Below are 19,786 nucleotides of genomic sequence, written 5' to 3'. Positions count from 1 at the left end.
GAGTTCTTTTTAATGGTCATGATATCAAATGCGTTGTATCTTGCCATCTATTTGATGAAGAACATATTATTCTTGAGGATCTTCATCTCGATTGCGTCGTCTTGAAGGTTGTGACAATTGTAATGTCTCATCTGGCAGGTCAGTAAATGAAGGCTCTTTAGTCAAATTCACTAGTTATTGGTTCTCCATTTCTCCAATATCATGACAACAAAGAATCTACAAACAAGAATTGAAAGTATAATATTATCTTTCCTAAATCTTGTTTCTTTTATAAAGAAGATTTTTATCTTGATTTTGATGGATGTCATCAATGAAAAGCCTCCACCACCTTTGCTGCATTTGTAAGATTCTTTATTGGCTCCGATGTATGTTCACTAATATCATATCTAAGTTAATCGACAAGATATTCCAATTTATTTTAGCACCGCCTTGAATCTAGGACTTCTTCTACTTTGAACTCTTCATTATTGTCCACTTCTATAGGAAGAGGTGGAGCTTTTCTTCTTGGTATGTCCACTATCTTGTATGGTTCAAGAAAAGATATGTTGAATACTAGATGGATTTTCATTGACTCTCATAGATATAAATGATATGCAATTGGATTGATTTGTGTAGAAATAGAAAATGGTCTAAGCCTTTGATAGTCTAACTTATCACAACAATGAGTGGTCTTGATATTGCGACAAAATAACCATACCTTGTCATCAATGTGAAATGCTGGTTGTTTCTTTTAATAGACATCTGCATTGATCTTTTATTCTTTTTAAGCTTCTTTTAACTACACCTTTATTGTTGCATATAACTCTCACAAATGATTTGCCAAATCTTTCGCCATAGGATTATGAGCTTTTAAAAAGCCAAAAGTTTCAAGTCATGGATGATAACCATAATTGGCAAAGAAAGGTATTTATTTTATAGAAAAATGTACCATATTATTATAAGCAAACTCTGCCAATGATAAAAGAGTTGTCCAATCATCTTGTTGGTAGTTGATGGTACATCTTAAATACCACTCCAAAACTTGATTAACATACTTTTTTTGTCCATTAGTTTGAAGATGGAATATCAAGGATAGTTTTATATCTATTTTTAGAATCTTAAAAAGAATCTGCCAAAATCTTGATATAAACTAAGTTCCCTTATTTGATATAATATCTTTGGATAATCCATGATAGCAATAGATATTGTCAAGAAAGAACTTAGTTGTTTCTTCACTTGTGATAGTTTTTGTACATAGTACAAAATGTGCCATCTTAGTAAAATGATCTACTATGACAAATATAGAGCCATAAGAACTTGAGATTGGCAGATCCGTGATGAAATCCATAGAAACAGAAGGCCATGGTAGTTTTGGAATGGATAATGGTTGAAGAAGTCCATAAGGTCGATGACAAGGAGTATTTAATCTTAAGCGAATATCACAAGATTATACAAAATCTTTGAGTGCCTTCCACATTTGGGGCCATCAAAAATCCCAAGATATTAGTTCCAAAGTTTTATTGTATCCAAAATATCTTGCTATTAGAAAGTCATGACAAGCTTGAAGAATACGTAATCAAGCTTCACCTTTCAGAACATATAGGCATCCCTCAAAATATAGTAGATTGTTCTTAAATCAAACTTGGAAGTATCATGAGACTTTGAAGGATTTTTTTTAATATCATGAATAAGAGGATCAGAAGACATACTTGATTGAACTTGCTTAATAAAAGTTGAATCAACAGTTAGTGCTGATTTCATTCCTCAAAGATGAAGATGCTTTAGCTTCAAGAAAATTATCTGTTGCTGATGAAAAGCAGCATCTCCTTCCTTTCGTACAAAGTAAGATCGTTTAGAGAGTACATCTGATAAACTTTTTTATTTTTTTAGTCGATAAAAGCTCTTGAATTCAAATCTTGACAAAGACATACTCCAACAGACTTGGCAACGTTTCAAAATACATGTTGACATAAAATATTTAAGGTTCTTATGATCTGTATATACAGTGTCATACTGTAAAAGCTTATAGTATGTAAAAATTAATTAGAACATATAATATGTTTATAAGTCTTGGTGTATGTTAGAATGGTTAAATAGATTAATTTAAAGAGAGTGGATTTAAGAAACTTTATTTTGAGTTAATCTTTTTAGTTATAACATTTCAAAAAAATATTATAGAACCTAAATGTTTAGTATGGAGTCTTGAGAAGAGATTAGAGCCTAAACAAGAAATTCTTAACTCGTAGGAGGCTTATTAGGAAGGATGAAAGCAATGCATGGTTGGATGAAGGCAAGGAATGAAAAACTTCGTTCCTATTGGTTGAAAGCCATGCCTAATGGGCTTCAAAGAGACTATTGGAGGCCTTATGAGGGATTAGGGTTTTTTTTTTCGAGATCATTTGAGCTTTGAAGGCTAAGATCAACAAGTTCAGGATTTTAGGTATAATTTGGATAAAGATTTTGTATGATTTGGAGTTTTTGTGAAGGAGATATAGGTGTTCAAAGTTAAGGTATCAAATTTGTACCTATTGTCATTCTTTGAAGCATAACATATGCGTATAGAAAGCAATGAAAGATCGGCAAGTGGAATTGGAGAGAAAACTTTCTTGGCTATATTTTACATATATTTTTTGATGAATTCTAAGTCTGAATGAAGGTGTTATAGGACATTGAAGACAGCACATGTAATTCAAAGGCAGTAAGTGAGTCATTTTGTTAATAGTAATGGTTGGAGCCATATCTTGAGTTTCTAGACGAATTTTTGGCTCAAAATTTCCATAAGTGTGAATTATTAAGTTGAAAAGCTATAGATCAAAGTTTCATGGTATTTAAGTACTTATTTTGTTAGATATAAATAAATTAGCACGTGGATATATGTAAGCTAGGGTTTAAAGCTATTGTTAGGATTTTGATGATATCTCAAGATCCGTAATGAATTTACAGTTGAATTTTTTTTGTGGTAGTTTTTGAAAGCATATCAGTACTTTATGTAAAATTTAGGATTATTTGGATAGTCTGATCGTGACATATAAATTGTTGAAGTTCGGAAAACATCTCTTGTAAGGATATATAAGGTTTTAAGATCTTTATCATACATTTGGATGTTTTCTTGGTACTTGGCCTTGTGTTTTGATATAATTGCCTAAGGACGGGAAATATTATATGTATAAAATTGGTTTTTTATATCATAGACTTGATTGAGTATTTAGTGGTAGCCAAAAGCCCAGTGCTTTCTTGAAGCAAACTCTCTCTATCTTGACAACGGTGACTAAACTAAGAGCACCTTCTAGATAATGGCGCCATTCTTAAAATGAATCTATGATTACAAAAAATTCTTTGTCATGGATCTTGTAGTTGATCTTGGTTACTAAAAATTTTCTAGAATGAAAAGCTATTGAGTAAAGTTTATCATTTGTTCCTATTTGTGACAATACTGCACCCAAAGTAAAGTCTGATGTATTTGTTTCCATAAAAAATGACTTAGAAAAATTGACATAATACAAGATTGGTGCAAAAATAAAGGTTGTCTTCAAAGTTTCAAATGCTACTTCCACTTCTTGATTCCATTGAAGTTTTTCTTTACAAGTCAAATGTATAATTAGAGCTACAACTTGAGAGAATTCTATCATGAAGATCTGATAGTAGTTGGAAAATTTTAAAAAACATTGGACATCTCTTACCATTTTTGGGATCTTCCAATCTATAATAGCTTGAACTTTCTTAGAATCCATCATAAGTCCATCATTTGAAAAGATGTATCCTAAGAAGTTGACTTGAGTAGTATGAAATATATACTTTTTTATCTTGGCATAAAGTCCTGAATCTCTTAATTTTTGTAATACATGACAAACATGAAGTTCATATTCTTCTGTATTCTTAAAATAGATTAAGATGTCATCTAGGTGATAGACAATAAAATTATCTAAAAACTCCCAATATATATAATTTATTAGATGTTGGAATGCTATTGGTGCATTTATAAGTCCAAAAGGCATGATATTATGTTCGAAATGTCCATACCTTGTTTGAAATACAATCTTCCATTCATCTCCTTCTTTGATGTGTATCAGATTGTATGCTCATCATAGATCTATTTTTGTATAGATCTTAGCTTAATTAAAGTGATCAAGGAGTTCAGATATTAAAGGTAGTGGATATTTATTCTTGATGGTGATTTTGTTGAGTCCTCGATAATCGATACACATCTGCAATGATCCATCTTTTTTCTTTACAAATAAAATTGAAGCTTGTGCTAGAGATTTGGAATGGCGTATGAAGTTCTTGGCCAGATTCTCTTCAATATACTCTTTGAGTTCAGCCAACTCATTTTGTGATAAACTATAGATTGGTCCAAATGGCAGTTGTACTCCTTTTTGAAGGTCAATTGAACAGTCATAGGAACGATATTCCAGAAGAGTATCCACATTCTTCTTCTCAAATATATCTTAAAAATCTTGATATTGGCTTAGAATGCCACTTAAAGTCTTTCTATCAATAGAAATAAGTGTAATATAAATGATACAAAGTGATCCTTCTTTTGTAGCATGTAAGAAAGCTCTTGTACCTACAAATACAGATTTAATTGTATTAAGCTTATAACTTTTTACTTGATTAACTATGCTCTTAGTTATACTTTTAGAAAAGTCAAGACTATGAAAAATCCAATCTATTTTAGGGTTATATTTTTTTAGCCATGATAAACCTAAAATGACTAGATTAGAGGGAGATCTAATGATATTAAATATTACAAAGCTACTATGACCATTAGTTGCTACTTCTATAGGAAGGATTTCATGAGTAATATCTATTGAAGATAATGCACGACCATCTATGACTAATACATGAACATGTTTAGTTTTCTTCACTAGAAGTATGCTATATCTTTTAGCAAATTTTTCATCTAAGAAACATGCTGAGGCTCCTGAATCTAACAAAATAGAGGCTTTGTGATGTTTAGGTCCTAAAATAACATTTATTGTAAAACATGAAGAGGATTTTGAGGAGAGAATAGGACCTTCATTAGGTGTTGTATAAGGTTCCATCTGCACGGTCCTTATTATAGCTAAACAAACTCGTTTTTTGACATACTATCTTCTTTGATGGCCGTACTCCTCATTTTGTGGTTGCGTCGCTTCTTTGAGCAATGTTGAGCAATATGCTTAGGTTCTCCACAATATAAGTACAATCCTTCTTGACAATGATGAGTCTTTTCTTGCTCAGTAAGAGATTTGAAACATATTATATCAATTTGCATATCTTCTACTTCCAAATATATGCATTGAAGAAATATTGGTGTTGCCATTGAATTATAGTAACGTTGAGGTGCACTTGTATAATTCTCAGATCGGAATTCAAAAAGCTGATTGTCGCACTTCACAACAAAGTCAATTGCTTAACTCAATGTTTGAAGATCAGATAAGTTGAGCATTAATTTTTTTTATCTTATATTGTAATCTATAGAGAAATTGGCTAACAAGTGCAGTATCATCCTACTTGATATTAGTTATAAGTTGTTAAAACTGTGAAGCATACAATGTTACTAATCGATTATCTTGTCATAAAATATGGATCTTGTTGGTTGCAACACGAATTGTATCATGTTCTCCATACATGGATCGAAACTCTCCCAAAAAAGCCTCCAAATTATCCAATATTGGATCTCGTCATTCAAGAAAAGATAAAAACTATGATAATGTTAAACTAGAAAGAAGCGTATCAATGAATCTAACTTATGATTCAGGAGTTGGATAGCTTTGGGATTGAAGTTCAATCAAAAGTTATACTTGATTGATAAATCCTTTAAACTTTGATCTGGTGCCATCAAACTTCTCAGGTAGGGAAATTCTTGGTTTTCAAACACTGGAAGGGTGTTCCACCATAGGAGAAGGAACATGATTTGGTGGAGATGTTGAAGCAGCTCCAATCATTTCTATATCTTCACTCTTGCCAAACTTGTTGCTTCTTATGGTGGTAAATTGAGTTGATGCATTGCAAGCATTAACTCCCTCAATTGTTCTTGCATTTGTGCCATTATACTCTTCATTTCAACAAGTTCTACCATGATAACACTTAGGAAAAGAAAAGATGTCTAATATCACTCAAAACAAATAGAAGAGAGGATTTGAGAACAAAGAAAATACTAAGAACAATATCAGTTTAGAAGAAGGTAATCCGCAACTTCTAACACGCTTATGTCTTATCAAGAGAAAGGGGTAATCCACTATTAATCAAGATTAGATAAAGCTCTGATATTATAGGTGCATTCTTGTCAGTCTATCAAGGACAAGAAATTGATAAAAACAAATAAAAAAGTGAGACTTTTTTTGAAGAAAGATAACAAAATAGAAATAACTAAATATGTATATTAAGAAAGAAATTGGAATGGCTATTGCCAAAAGACAAGAAAACTAGAGACCCTTGAAACTAGATTAGAAGTAAGAAAGGAGTTGATAAGAGTGAAGAAGGCTTCACTCTTGCATCTATATATACTATCTATATAGGAGCTATGTGACAACATTCTATAAGACCTCCAAAAACATATTGACTTTGCACAATACATATCTTAACTTACAAGGCAAGTTTTCTATGTGGGCACCACATAGTTAGCTTGTTTTGTAAGCTACCAACATGTATGGCATGTGGTTTTCTTGACGAAGTTTTTAACCTACCAATCAAGTATAAACATATGTAAAGTCAAAGCAGCGTCTATGAAGCTTCTAGGAAGCTTTTCTAGAAGATATTATGAAATTAATCTACTTTTACCTACTTCTATCTATTCATATCACATATGTAACCATTACAATAAATATATGTCACTGACAATATCTTCTACAATTAAATTATTAATATTGAACCATATAACTTTAGACTTCTCAAAATATATATCTAAAGTATTATCAAGTAAGACATCAACATTTTTAAAAATGTTTCTTCCTTTGGTGACAATTTTAGTTATTTGTATATATTCCATTTCTTAAGATGCTATTAAAAAATGTATTGCAAGTAATTGTTTGTTTAAAAGTACTAGTAATACTTAGAAGAATTTGTTATTTTTTGCTTCACTCCAACCTTCTTCTCTTTACCAAATATAATGCAAAAGAAACACACACAAGCCATCACTATAACATATTGGTAGAATATTGCATGATTATTTCCAGACCATACTTGAGCAGATTAAAACTTGAAAGTCTTCTTTATTTGTTTTGGAGGCATAATGGACGTCTATACACAATGTGACATTATACACACATCCTATTTAAAATCTGTGGCGGGATTTTATTTAAGGAATTTAATTGCAAATTCCCTAAAATATGGAGGCTTGCTTATAACCCAAAACCCCAAAGCGTGCATAAGAATCCACAGCAGGGGAAAATAGCTATACGATGCCCTCGCCGGGCGTCGGCGGCAGAGATTAGCAGACACCGGAAGAGCCGTCGCCGCCGCCGTGTTGGCGTGGGCTTGAAGCGTAAGAGCAGGAGATTGACAAGTAAAGAAGATTGCTTCGCTGCAGCGCAGCCTGCTTGCTTGCATACTTGCTCACTCGCCATTGCACCTGATCATCGCCATCGGAGGAGAAGAAAGTAGAATAAGAAGGAGACGAGGAGGAGGAGGAGGAGGAAGAAGGAAGGACCAGGGAGAGATTGAGATTGAGAGAGAGAGTGAGAGTGATTGCCAGGGTTTGGTGCTGCAGCTGCCGCCGCCATGGCGGAATCCGAGGCCGTGATGAAGGTGGAAGACACCTCCGCGGCGTCTAAGGCAACAGAGCCTACGCCATCGAAGAAGGATGGCGATGCCGAGACGGAAAATATCGAGGAGCTTGAAATGAAAGGTCTTAAAATCGTGGAAAATGTGGACGACATCGTTGACGAGCCTGGGCACATCAAGAGTGAGGAGCTTATTGAGCCCGAAACGATCAAGAAGGTGAAACCGCTGTGTGACACCGTGTTTGTAGATTGAGGGAGAGTGTTGGTTGTGCAGGGGTGGATTTTCTAATGGCATTTTTCTTTGGTTGATGGTTTGTGTAGGTTGTTGCCGATGATACGCCGTACACCTCCGCGAAGTCGTTCGAAGACCTAAATTTGTCGCAGGAGCTTCTACAGGGATTGTATTCGGAAATGAAATTCGAAAAACCTAGTAAGATTCAAGCTGCGACGTTGCCGATGATTGTCTCGCCGCCTTACCAAAACTTGATCGCGCAGGCTCACAATGGTTCGGGAAAGACGACTTGCTTTGTTCTCGGTATGTTGAGCCGCATCGATCCCCAGCTGAAAGCTCCTCAAGCCCTGTGCGTGTGCCCCACGCGAGAGCTCGTTAATCAGGTAATGAATTCTACCAATTGGTATTACGGGTTTATACGGAGTTTACAACGATGCATTGTCATTGTTTTGTTGATCTCTCGATTCGTAAGCGGTGTGCATGATTTTTTTCCGAACAGGTCGGTTTGTAGCTAGGTATTGTCCTATAGTTTTCTACTTTTATTGTATGATCTCACGCACAGATGGGCTTGTAAGATCGGCCTACGTGATTCAAGATGCCACATGCAATGAGGATCATTTTTTTAGGGTATTCTGGGCAGCAATTCTTTACAACTTAGAACTAATCTTTCTCGCGTATACAGAACGAGGAGGTGGTGACTCGAATGGGAAGATACACGGGAATAACGACGGCAAGCACAGCAACAGTTGAAACACCTAGTCACTTGTATTCGTCAAGGCGTGAGAAAATCGTGGATCAACTTGTTATTGGTACACCAGGAACCTTGAAGCGCTGGATAACTAAGGACAAAGCTTTGGACACAAGGAATATAAAGATTCTGGTGTTTGACGAAGCCGATCAAATGTTCGATCAAGTAAGACGTTTTGGACTTGTTAAATTATGACATGGTGTCTTGTTAGGGTTGAAGGTCAGAGTACTGGCTAAGGGTCAGTAGTCCTTGTGCCATGAGTTTCTCTGAAGTGATATTTTATACTATACTCATCCCGTATGTATGCATTGAATATAGTTTCGTAGTCTACAGCGTGTATGCGTCGTAGCACAGTATCGATCCCCTATCATTTACTAAGAGAGGTTTGGTCAACCGTATTTTCGTACAACCAATCGAAAATTGTTGGTGGTGTAAAAGCAGTTTGATAAATGTCTTTTCCAATCACATGTTTTTATGATATGTCTGGCAAAGAATTAATATTGCTTTTCTTCCAGGATGGATTTCAAGATGACTCGCTGAGGCTTTGGAGAGATATCAATAGAAGTGGAAAAAGTTGCCAAGTAAGGATTTGAACAGTTCTTTCAACAGCAACCTAGGTCTTGATTTTTTTGTATTAACGATTGCCCTTTAAGCATTGGATTCTTGTATAGAAGGTGATATTCTGTGCTGGAAAATTGCATCCTGGAGCGTTTTTTAAAGTTTTTATGTGTTAAACTAGAGTTGTGTTCAACTTTGCAGGTGCTTCTGTTCTCTGCAACCTTCAGTGAGAAAGTGAAGTCCTTTGCAATGAAGACCATTCCCAAAGCCAACTACATTTTTGTTGAGAAAGAGCAGCTTTCACTTGACGTTATCCGGCAGTACCAAATTGTGTGTCCAGATTCCCGGTCAAAGATTGATGTCCTCAAGAACCGCATTTTTCCAGCTGCAGAGAAACTAGGTCAATCAATAATTTTCGTTCGCACCCGTGGGGCAGCTAGTGAGCTCCACAAATGCCTGGAAGAGGACGGTCACAAGTGCACAAGTATACAAGGTGGTCTCACCCATGAAGAACGTGATCGTGTGATCAAGGAATTTCGAGCAGGAGAAACCAAGATTCTGATCGCTACTGATGTACTTGCACGTGGCTTTGATCAAGCCCAGGTATGCAGCAGGATGGAATGCGATTGCTTGTAAGGTTTTTGTGCTCTTAAAGCAAACTTTTGAACAGTACCTTGCACCAAATGCACTTCGGTGTCGATTGTCTTTTTCCATTAGCGGTAGACGAGGTTTTTATGCTTATCTGCAATGGCACATTGGATACTTCCGCCATGCTATTCACACAATGTCCATTGCTCAAGTGCTCGGTTTATTTTGTATCCTATGCTTGTTGGATTGAACACTTTAATGTTGTTTTTCAGGTCACCTTGGTGGTCAACTATGATATTCCTGTGAAGAATACTTCAAATAGACATGCTTATGCCGAGCCTGACTATGAGACTTACTTGCATCGGATTGGTCGAAGTGGGAGGTTTGGCCGCAAAGGTGAGATTTTGCACACCCTTCTTTTATGTATTTGTCTCGGACTTGATCCTATTTACTAAAGGGCATGCCGAGTTTCTTAAGATTTATGCGGTCACTCAGAATCGTTGTTGTAATACTGTAACTATCTTACTGATTCTTCCGCCCTCCTCCTGTTTTTATTTTTGTGTTTTTCTTTTTCTTTCACCTGTTGTAAATTGCTTTTGTTCCGTTCTATTTGCAGCAGTTAAGTTAACAGGTAAAATTTGAGCATTTTAGTCGATTGTTGTCTGATGCTGATAAGTGTTTTTATCTGGACAGGTGCTGCTTTCAACCTTCTGGTTACTCAAGAAGACAAAAGGATCATGCGAAGTATTGAGCAGCACTTTAACAGAAACGTTCCTGAGGTAGTGCTCTAGATAATTTGTTTGAATTGAGGCACTACTCTCCTAGCTTTGGCTCGCTTGTGTATAATCGTTTGTTTCTTTGTTTAAGCTTGTAGATCTGTGACATGTATGTTTCAAAACTTAACAATGCTGTGTCCTTGAATTCTGTGTTCGGCGGTAAATATGCCTGCTATTACGTACTAAACAGACTCACCCTCTAGTAAGGTATCCACACTGCTGTTTTATATACTATTGATCTATTTTCTTTTTCTTTTTCTTATTACAGGTGGCTTGGGACAATGAGGAAGGTATTGAGCACGTATTGAAGGATGCAGGCCTTGCTTGATTCTTGTTACTATTCGATGTTTCTCGTGGGTGGGTATTCTATCCTGTTTGCTGAGTATCACTCTCTGTGAGAGGATTATCACCTACCAGATGTAGGTTTATCTATACCGGGTACTAGGAGGTTTTTCACGGACAGGCCTGAAGCTATTTTCTAGGTATAAAGCATCCTAGCAAGTGAAATGTAAAAAATCGCGGTCTAGGACAAACTGTATCGGCTTGCAAGATGAGGCTACGAAGGTTTACAAGCTCACCGACCACGCTTTGTGCGACAGGAAGCTTTCCTTATTGAGCTGTTGCATGGGTCGCGTTTACAAGTTTTTCATGGCCATTAAGTGCATGACAGAAATTCTGGTCTAGTGCCCGATTTCATTATCTTTTGTCTTAGTTAAGTGGATAGGGATAGTTTTTTCGTATATTGCAACTGGCATGTTGCCGTTGTCAAGGATACGGCATGAGACTAGTGTAGTATTCAAAAGGTTCAGCTTAGAGATAAACCAATCGCCCAGGATCTTGCTGGTGGTGGTGTGTTGAAAATGTACGCATTGTTGCTTAAGGAGTACCCACTTTTTATTAGGTCTTTTATGTAAAGATTGTACCTCATTTCTTTACTGTCCAATTGGTTAAAAAATTAAAAAGGTTTCACCCGAGCAAGTACATCACTTGATACAGAATCACCAAGCTTGTGACCTTGAAATTGTGCTAACATTATACAGGAGGCTCTTAAGCAAATTGCCTTTCTGTCAGCAGGGATCAAATGCCTTCCAAAAGTATCTGCTGCAATTCTCAACGATTCGTCGTGGGCACACCTTGATGATGTCAAGACAATCCCCTCAGCTCTGTATTTTCACAGCACGTCATATACATCTTGTCCCCCTCATCTCCAGCCAGCACGTTTTTTTCCCTCGACCCGTTGTCATAGTTTTGCACATGGATCTAGATTAGATGTTCTCTTGGTTGACGGTGAATTTTGTGAAATCTCTGTGAAGTACCTTGTAATTCAGCAGATGAAGTGCTGATATTCTACGCGAACATTTGTGGGTGCTATTTTGACACCCGCCATTATTGACATTTTTGCTGTCGAGTTGATCATTTGGATGACTCCTAGTGAAGCTGGGTGCAGACTGCCAAGTTAGGGTTGTACCTTGGTGCACGTTACGTTCTTGCAAGCTTACCGTGTCAACCAGCCTCTCTGTCAGTCTTGTGCAGACTTGTACTTGAAGCGGCTCCCATTCCCCGTGCTGGTTGCTGTCACAACTCATCGTGCAACAAGGTATGGTTCTCTCAGCTATTTTATTTTCCAACGGAGAGGCCATCAATGGCTGTTGAGGTTGGATTTTGGATATATATATATATATATATATATATATTTGCTGCGGTAATGACATTCGTCAGACAAAGTAGAGGAAAAAGTGATCTTTTCAAGTATGTAATGTTTGAAATGTGGTCGGAACAGTGAGCATGCAAGGAGTGAGGATTAAATTCCAGGGAAAATATCATAAAAATATCATACCCAAGTGGGCATGATAAGATACAGGCTTATTTCCATTTTGGGTGAACCGAGTGCGCAGATTTTGTCGCGGTACTTTTTTGCACAAGTCGGGTCCCCACGATGAGACATCAATTTTCCTATTTCGAGCAGACCAAGAAGCAGATTGCACAGATCATTGGGCGACCGGCGACCGACGATTTGATCTACAACGCCATCTACTCATTCACAATCGGGGGGAACGATTACATGAACAACTACCTAGCGAGCGCAATAAATACCAAGAATATGTACACCCCGCAGCAGTACCAAGATCTTCTCATCAACAGCTTCAAAAGCCAGATCAAAGTAAGCGCAACTCGATTCAATTCCACACAATCTTCTGGAACGTGAATTGGGGAATTTCTTGACTCAATAATTTGCAGTCCACAATTTTTAATTGGAGACTATTGCAGACTGGCTACTATTTGGGGATTTTGAAGTTCATCAACTCTAACATCGGTCCCATTGGGTGTGCACCTTCAGTCAGTGAAGAGGTGAATGCGTCGAAGAGGAACAATTACGCCGTAGGATTCAATGCCGCCTTGAAGCCCATGTTGGAGAGCCTGGGAGCCTAACTTTCCAACTCCATCTTCCTCTGCACTAATGCTTACGACGTCGTCAAGGCCATCATCGATAACCCCTTGCAACACGGTAAATCCAAAAAAATTCAAAACTGGTTTGCCCCCCGACAAGAAATTCTCACTCTTCTCCACAAACTTCCAAACAACCAACCATCATCTATCATCGTTTCGCTTTCTGTATGCAGGATTCACAGATCCAGTGTCCACGGCCTGCTGCGGCGTAGGCAAATACATCAGCATCGACGGGGCGTGCCGCACCATCTCACGCCTATGCCCCGACAGAGCTAAGTCGGTGTTTTGGGACGCTTTCCACCCGACGAAGAAGATGAACAAGATCTGCAACAATCAGTTCCTCTTTGGCGGCCTGCACGCCATCAGCCCCATTAATGTGAAGAAACTGCTGGCCGTGTAACACGGAGCCCATAAACACGACCCACTGCAGGAAAACAGGCTAGGATTGATCAGCGCATGGTGCATTACCGATTGAGCAATTCTAGATTGTGGCGCCCTCATCGCTAGCCGGTGACGCTGTCATCTTGTATCCACGCTGGGTGCGGCGTTACCTTTCCTCACCGCCACCAATAATCTACCATAGTGTGCATGGCCTTTTGGAATGAGATTCCTTCCATACAACTTCACATGTTGCCTCTCAGGCAAGCTCACTTGCAATAAAACAATACAAAAAACATCCTTTGTAGTGTGAAATTCCATCTCTCGTTATGTTACAGAATAGTCAAGGTGGAAAGGATAATTTAGTTTAAGGTTTGAATGAAATGCAGTCTGGGAGTACTGTTTCAATATGGATGAGACCCATGATTGATGTGTACTTCCAGCAGAGTGATAACTTACCCAATATACCACAATTCAGAATTTATTAATACAACATAGTGAAGGAATTTTTGGCATGCAGGCATCCGGTTGCCCAATGATCTATGCAATCTGCTTCTTGGTCTGCTCAAAATAAAAAAATTGATGTCTCATTGTGGGGGAGCCCGATTTGTGTAAAAAAAGTGTCTTGCCTAAATGTACATGGCACATAGTTTGGGCCCTAGATTCATCCAAAATGGAAATAAGACTACCTTATTAAGCCCTAGGGTAGATTTGTAATTATCACAAAGGACAAAAGTGAAGAATATATTTGCTATTATCAAAAGTACATGGATATTCTTGATATTTTAACATATTTCAAGGATATGTATGATATTTTTCCTAAATTTTAACCTTGAAATTCTAATTTCTAAAGTTAGGTATGATGTTAGGTGATGTCCTAACTTAAGAGTTTGATTTTGCACAAATATTTTGATTTGGAATGAAATGTTTTCAAGCAAAAAAATAAGAGTAGTGGTTGTTGTAGCTACTTTCTTGTATAGATTTTTATTTTTTATTTTTTATTTTATTTTTTATAATTGCATCATATATTTATAATATTATATATAGAATAAAAAAATAAAAAAATAAATTTTATAACAAATGACATGATTAATCTAAATATTAAAAAAACGTGGCTTTTAAGTCAATAATTTTATAAGAATGTACAAATATTTTCTAATTCATACCAAACAATATTTAAAAAAATATGTGATTTTAAAAGTTTGGATAGGTGAATTACATAAGATGATTGATGATTATTTAAAATATTATTTATTACAATAATCAGTGAAGTAAAAATATTAGTAAAAAAAAAAAATGTAAAGAAGTGGAAGAAAAATCATGTAAAACTAACATCTATGAAATACATTATTTATCAAAGATATAAATTACAAAATAACTTTAAAAATAATATCACATTCTTATATTACCAAAGACAAAAAGTAAACAACTAAAAGATAGATATAGAATTGAAACTAAAATAAATATTGTTAAATACAAAAGATTATAAGGTCTTAGACTAACATAGAATATAAAAAAGGCATTGATAAGAATAAAGAAGGCATTATGCTTGTCTCTATGGATACTATCTATTAAAGAACTATGTGACAATATTCTATAGACCAAATGATACATGTCTAATTTACAAACACATGTTTAATTTGTAGGGCAAGTTTTAGATATGCGTATTATGTGGCCAATTTATAATACAAGTGGTTAAATTTGCAACATGTGGCCAAGTTGTTAATTTACTAATTACTTATAAATATGTATAAAGTCTATATAGCTTTTAAGAATTTTTTTAATAAAATAGCAAAAATTTAACCTACTTTTAATTAGTTCTATATAATTCTACTTATATAAATAAATATACTAAAAAATATGGCTATTTATTACATTATCAACTCTTTTAGGCAACTAATTTTAAAAGAAGTTATATCATTGTTTCAAAAGATTTTAAAAGATTCTTAGAATATTCTAATATGAGGTTTTAATTTTTAAAGAATATTTTAATAGAATATTTAATAGTGATTTCTAAAATATTCTAAAAGTTTCTTAAAATATTCAATCAAATTCTAAAAAATTCTAATAGGATTAAAGAAGTTATTTAAGAAGCTTTTTAAGGTTGCTTCACCTTCAAGCAACATGGAAACTTTTTAAGAAGCTTCCTAAGATTGCTTCATCTTCAAGCAACATGAAGACTTCTTGAGAAGCTTCCTAATACCTAGTATATATTAGAATCAAGGATGAAAGGATCCTTAGTGTTGACAATACATTTCTTGGAGCATTAATTCACTTCTCTTGGTGTTGATCTTGTATTCATGTAGTTTAATTAAGTTCTTGTTAGCTTTCTTATTGAAATTTTTTTATTTAACTTCTTGTTTGGTTTTCTCTATAGTGTATCTATAACAATTTGTCAAGACTACCCTCTTACTAATACTAAAGATTGATCATTTTTCATAGAGAGTAGATTATTTTTCTTCTTGAAGGCACCTACATGCTTTAGAAGTTTCAAAATACTCTCTTTTAAACTAGTATTATATAGAAACTTCCTTTTTGTCTTTTAAGATGGCTAGAAATGAAGATGTTAGTATAGTTGAGTCTCCTAAGGCCAAACTCTTTGGAATATGTCATTATTGTATTTTGATTTTATGATTACATATTGACCAAAAAAATATCAAAGACTATTGAATACTTTATCAAAGATATCATATCTTATTTCAAATGCAAGAAAGTAATATTTGATTTGAAATATACTACTTTTTTGAAGCAAAAATATGTTTTTCTTTATATTATATCTATAATTACACATATTGATTTAAATTTTCTTAAATAAATTTATATATCATTATTGTGGAGAAAAAAATTACCTTGAGAAAACATTAGGCTTCTAACTGCTACTGATTCTTTTACTACCTTATAGCAACACAACACTTCATAAACACAATTCTCTTAGTAAAGTCACTTGCCTTCATATCGCCAATTTTTCCTTCAATAGACATTTGTAAAAAAAAATACAAGAAAACAAAACCTCTTTGGAGAGTCTTTATATTTTCCTTCTAAAAAGATTACTATTCTTTCAAAATCTTAAATCCTGCTCTAAATCTTACATCCTAAATTCTACTCCCAAATCCCAAATCCTAAATCCTACTTCAAAATCTTAAACTCTAAATTCTACTTCAAAACCTAAATCTTATTTATTTATTTTTTTATTTGAATTTGTATATTTTTTAAAAGAAAAAAAATTGGATTGAAGATTCTAGAATATTAATGACATCTCACTTTAAGCCACAACCAAATTTTGGCTTCTTTCTTTTTATGGAGAGCTATATACTAATCTATGAGAAAGATGAATATATAGAAGGCATGGGCATCAAACATCATATTGCTATTAAAGAAGATTCTTTACTTCCATCTATAGGTGACAAGTGCCCTTGTCATCTAGCCTAATCCTCCCAACATAATTCCCTAATATAAGCATTGCGGGGCCAATCTTCTGGATATCCTTAATAAATTAATTGAAAATATTTGAAGAATATTTTTTTTTCGTCTCTTCTATGTGCGACCATGGAATTTCAAACCCCAAACCTTTTAGGTGCCATCCATGCACCTTATCATCTATCCACTACTATAAGTTCCAAGCTGCCACTTGATGTCCAAAGCCTCAATTGTTTTTTTTGTAAGCTTGCTGCCTGACCTCTTTCTCTTCTTTAAATCTCTGTTTTTCACAAACTATAATTTATATTTCTATAAATTTTTTTATACTTATTTATAGAAATATTAAAAATATATCTACCAATTTTTTTATGAAATAGACACTTTAATAATTAATTATCCTAGAACTTATTTTTTCATTGTACAAACTTAGTTTTTTATTTCTAACAACTACAACACTTCTTGCTAATAAGATAATATTTTAAATATATCTTTATAAACCTCTACAATAATTAATTAACTAAAAATTAAGAACTAATATATTTTATTATTCTTATCTAATTTTTATACATTATGTACAAATATGACATAATAGCATCATTTAAAGACTCATTAGTTTGTAGTATTAAAAAATATCTTGATAATAACAAGTTCAAATTCATAGAAGATCTTTTCTATTTTGAAGATTGTTTATATATTTCAAAAGAACTAATGCAACTTTGTATTCTTTGAATCTCATCAAATTTCTCAACTATAAGATATTTTGAGTTTAACAAAACATTAGAGCTTATCTCTTAAAATTTCTAGTGGTTTCAAATGTAAAAGACCATGAAAAACTTTGTTCTCTCATGTGACATCTATTGAAGATTGAAGAATTCTTGTCATTGTCCTTATGGACTTCTAGAATCATTGCCAATTTCAAAGTGACCATGGTCTTCAATATTAATGGATTTTATTATAGATCTATTGCCACTAATTATATTTAATACTATTTATATTATTATAGATTAAATTATAAAGATGGCATATTTTATCCTATGTAAAAAGATAGTTTTTAGAAAAAAAAATAGCAAGGTTTTTTCTTAATAATATATATTGATATTATGGCTTACTTAACATCATTTTTTTATCAAAGACATCAATATATTTCAAAGTTTTGGAAATCTCTTTTTGAATTATTGAAGGTAGATGTCAAACTTTCCTCTCTCTTCTATCTTCAAATAAATGATCAAACAAAACTAGTTAATCAAGTTTTGGAGTAGTATTTATAATTTACCATCAACTATTAACAAAATAATTGAAACTTGTATTTAATTTTAACAAAGTTTTCTTATAATCATACTCTTCATACTTTAATTTATTTTTTTTGATTTTATAGTAATTATGATTATCATCTAAAGTTTGATTTATTAAGTACATCAATGGATAAAAATCTAACAATTGAAGATCTTGCAAAATAATTGTCACTATCCTAAACAACTTTGAAGCTCCATTAACAAGTAGCTCAAGATTCTTATAAAGCATCTTTAGGCGAATTTAGAAAGAAATTCCTTGATTTTTAAGTTGAAGATAAATTATGGCTTCTTTAACAAAATATTGAGATTAATTGACCTTATAATAAGTTGGACTACTAAAAACTAGGGCTTGTCATGGACATATATATTTATTTTAATATTTACCTATATGATTATGTAGAAGTAATTAAAAGTAGATTTCTTTCATAATATATTTTAAAAATACTTTCTAGAAGCTTTATAAACATTACTTTGACTTTATATATATTTGTAGTTGCTTGTTAGGTTAAAAACTTTGTCAATAAATTAATTAGATATTGATAGCTTATAAAATAAGCTATTTATGTGACATACATATAAAAAACTTGTCTTATAAGTTAAGATACATATTTTGCAAATTCAACACGTTTTAGAGGTCCTATAGGATATTACCATGTAGCTCCTAGTTAAGAATGTATACAGAGACAAGAGTGAAGCCTTTTTTACTCTTATCAATGCTTTTTTAGTCCTTAGTCTTGTCTCAAGACTTTTTAAGTCTTCTTGTCTTTAGCAATAGCCATTCTATTTTAATACTATATTACCTTGAGTAATTGTATGTAAATTCTATCAATAACAAAAGAGATATCTAATTATCTTGATGATAGTTGATGGTATACCTCAAATACTGCTCCAAAACTTGATTCACCTATTTTGTTTATCCATCAATGAGAGGATGAAAAGCCAAAGAAAGCTTCATATCTACCTTTAGAATATTGAATAGGATTCTCTAAAATCTTGATACAAATTGAGTTTTCTTATCTGATATAATATCTTTTAGGGATCCATGATAGCAATAGATATTGTCAATAAAGAGCTTAGCTATTTCTTCACTTGAAATAGATTTTGTACATGGTACAAAATGAGTCATTTTGGCGAAATAATCTATAATTATAAATATAGAATCTTATAAACCTAAGACTAGAAGATCCGTGATAAAATCCATAAAAATGAAATACTATGATTGTTCTAGAATTGATAATGATTGAAGTAGTCCATAAGGTCAATGTCAAGGAGTTTTGGATCTTGAACAAGTATTGCATGATTATACAAATTCTTTGACTGCCTTCTACATTTGAGGCCACCAAAAATCTCTTGATATTAGCTCCAAAGCCTTATTGTATCTAAAATGTCCAGCTGCTCAAAAATCATGATAAATTTGAAAGACATATAATCATGGCTTATCTTCTGGAATATATAGGCAATCTTTGAAATATAATAGGTTATTTTTGACTTCAAACTTTGAAGTGTTATATGACTTAGAAGAAATATTCTTGATATCATTAATAAGAAGATCAGAGGACTTACTTGATTGAATTTGCTTGACAAAGGTTGAATCAATAGTCAATGTTGATTATATTGCTCAAAGATGAAAATGCTTGGGCTTCAAAAGAATTTTTCTTTTTTGATCA

At 33.8% G+C, this 19,786-nt stretch overlaps 3 protein-coding genes across 4 annotated transcripts; all 3 read left to right on the top strand.

Moving 5' to 3' along the window:
• Window positions 1-7,398: 7,398 nt before the first annotated feature.
• LOC112285012 (DEAD-box ATP-dependent RNA helicase 38) lies at window positions 7,399-13,725 on the top strand. Of its 2 annotated transcripts, XR_016504180.1 has the most exons (12): window positions 7,412-7,899; window positions 8,004-8,297; window positions 8,597-8,827; window positions 9,178-9,243; window positions 9,422-9,823; window positions 10,081-10,204; window positions 10,502-10,587; window positions 10,853-10,941; window positions 11,659-12,181; window positions 12,480-12,745; window positions 12,923-13,090; window positions 13,206-13,725. XR_016504180.1 is itself a non-coding variant. In XM_024525452.3 (8 exons), the coding sequence occupies exons 1-8, from the start codon at window positions 7,681-7,683 to the stop codon at window positions 10,910-10,912; spliced, it is 1,482 nt and encodes a 493-aa protein (XP_024381220.1). In that variant the 5' UTR covers window positions 7,399-7,680; the 3' UTR covers window positions 10,913-11,484. The 2 variants fall into 2 exon arrangements, 1 of the variants encoding a protein (XP_024381220.1); XM_024525452.3 differs by lacking the exons at window positions 11,659-12,181; window positions 12,480-12,745; window positions 12,923-13,090; window positions 13,206-13,725 and having other exon boundaries at window positions 7,399-7,899; window positions 10,853-11,484.
• LOC112284979 (GDSL esterase/lipase At1g71691) lies at window positions 12,521-13,014 on the top strand. The gene is made up of 2 exons (XM_090252244.1): window positions 12,521-12,745; window positions 12,853-13,014. The coding sequence occupies exons 1-2, from the start codon at window positions 12,521-12,523 to the stop codon at window positions 13,012-13,014; spliced, it is 387 nt and encodes a 128-aa protein (XP_090108370.1).
• On the top strand, window positions 13,043-13,637 carry LOC141045630 (GDSL esterase/lipase LTL1-like). Its single transcript, XM_073535427.2, has 2 exons — window positions 13,043-13,115; window positions 13,206-13,637. The coding sequence occupies exons 1-2, from the start codon at window positions 13,043-13,045 to the stop codon at window positions 13,430-13,432; spliced, it is 300 nt and encodes a 99-aa protein (XP_073391528.1). The 3' UTR covers window positions 13,433-13,637.
• Window positions 13,726-19,786: the final 6,061 nt, after the last annotated feature.

Source organism: Physcomitrium patens, chromosome 7 (assembly GCF_059467195.1).
Source record: "Physcomitrium patens ecotype Gransden chromosome 7, ASM5946719v1, whole genome shotgun sequence".
Lineage (NCBI taxonomy): Eukaryota > Viridiplantae > Streptophyta > Bryopsida > Funariales > Funariaceae > Physcomitrium > Physcomitrium patens.
Note: the sequence above shows the minus strand (reverse complement) of the source record. Positions and strands in the feature narration are given on the sequence as shown.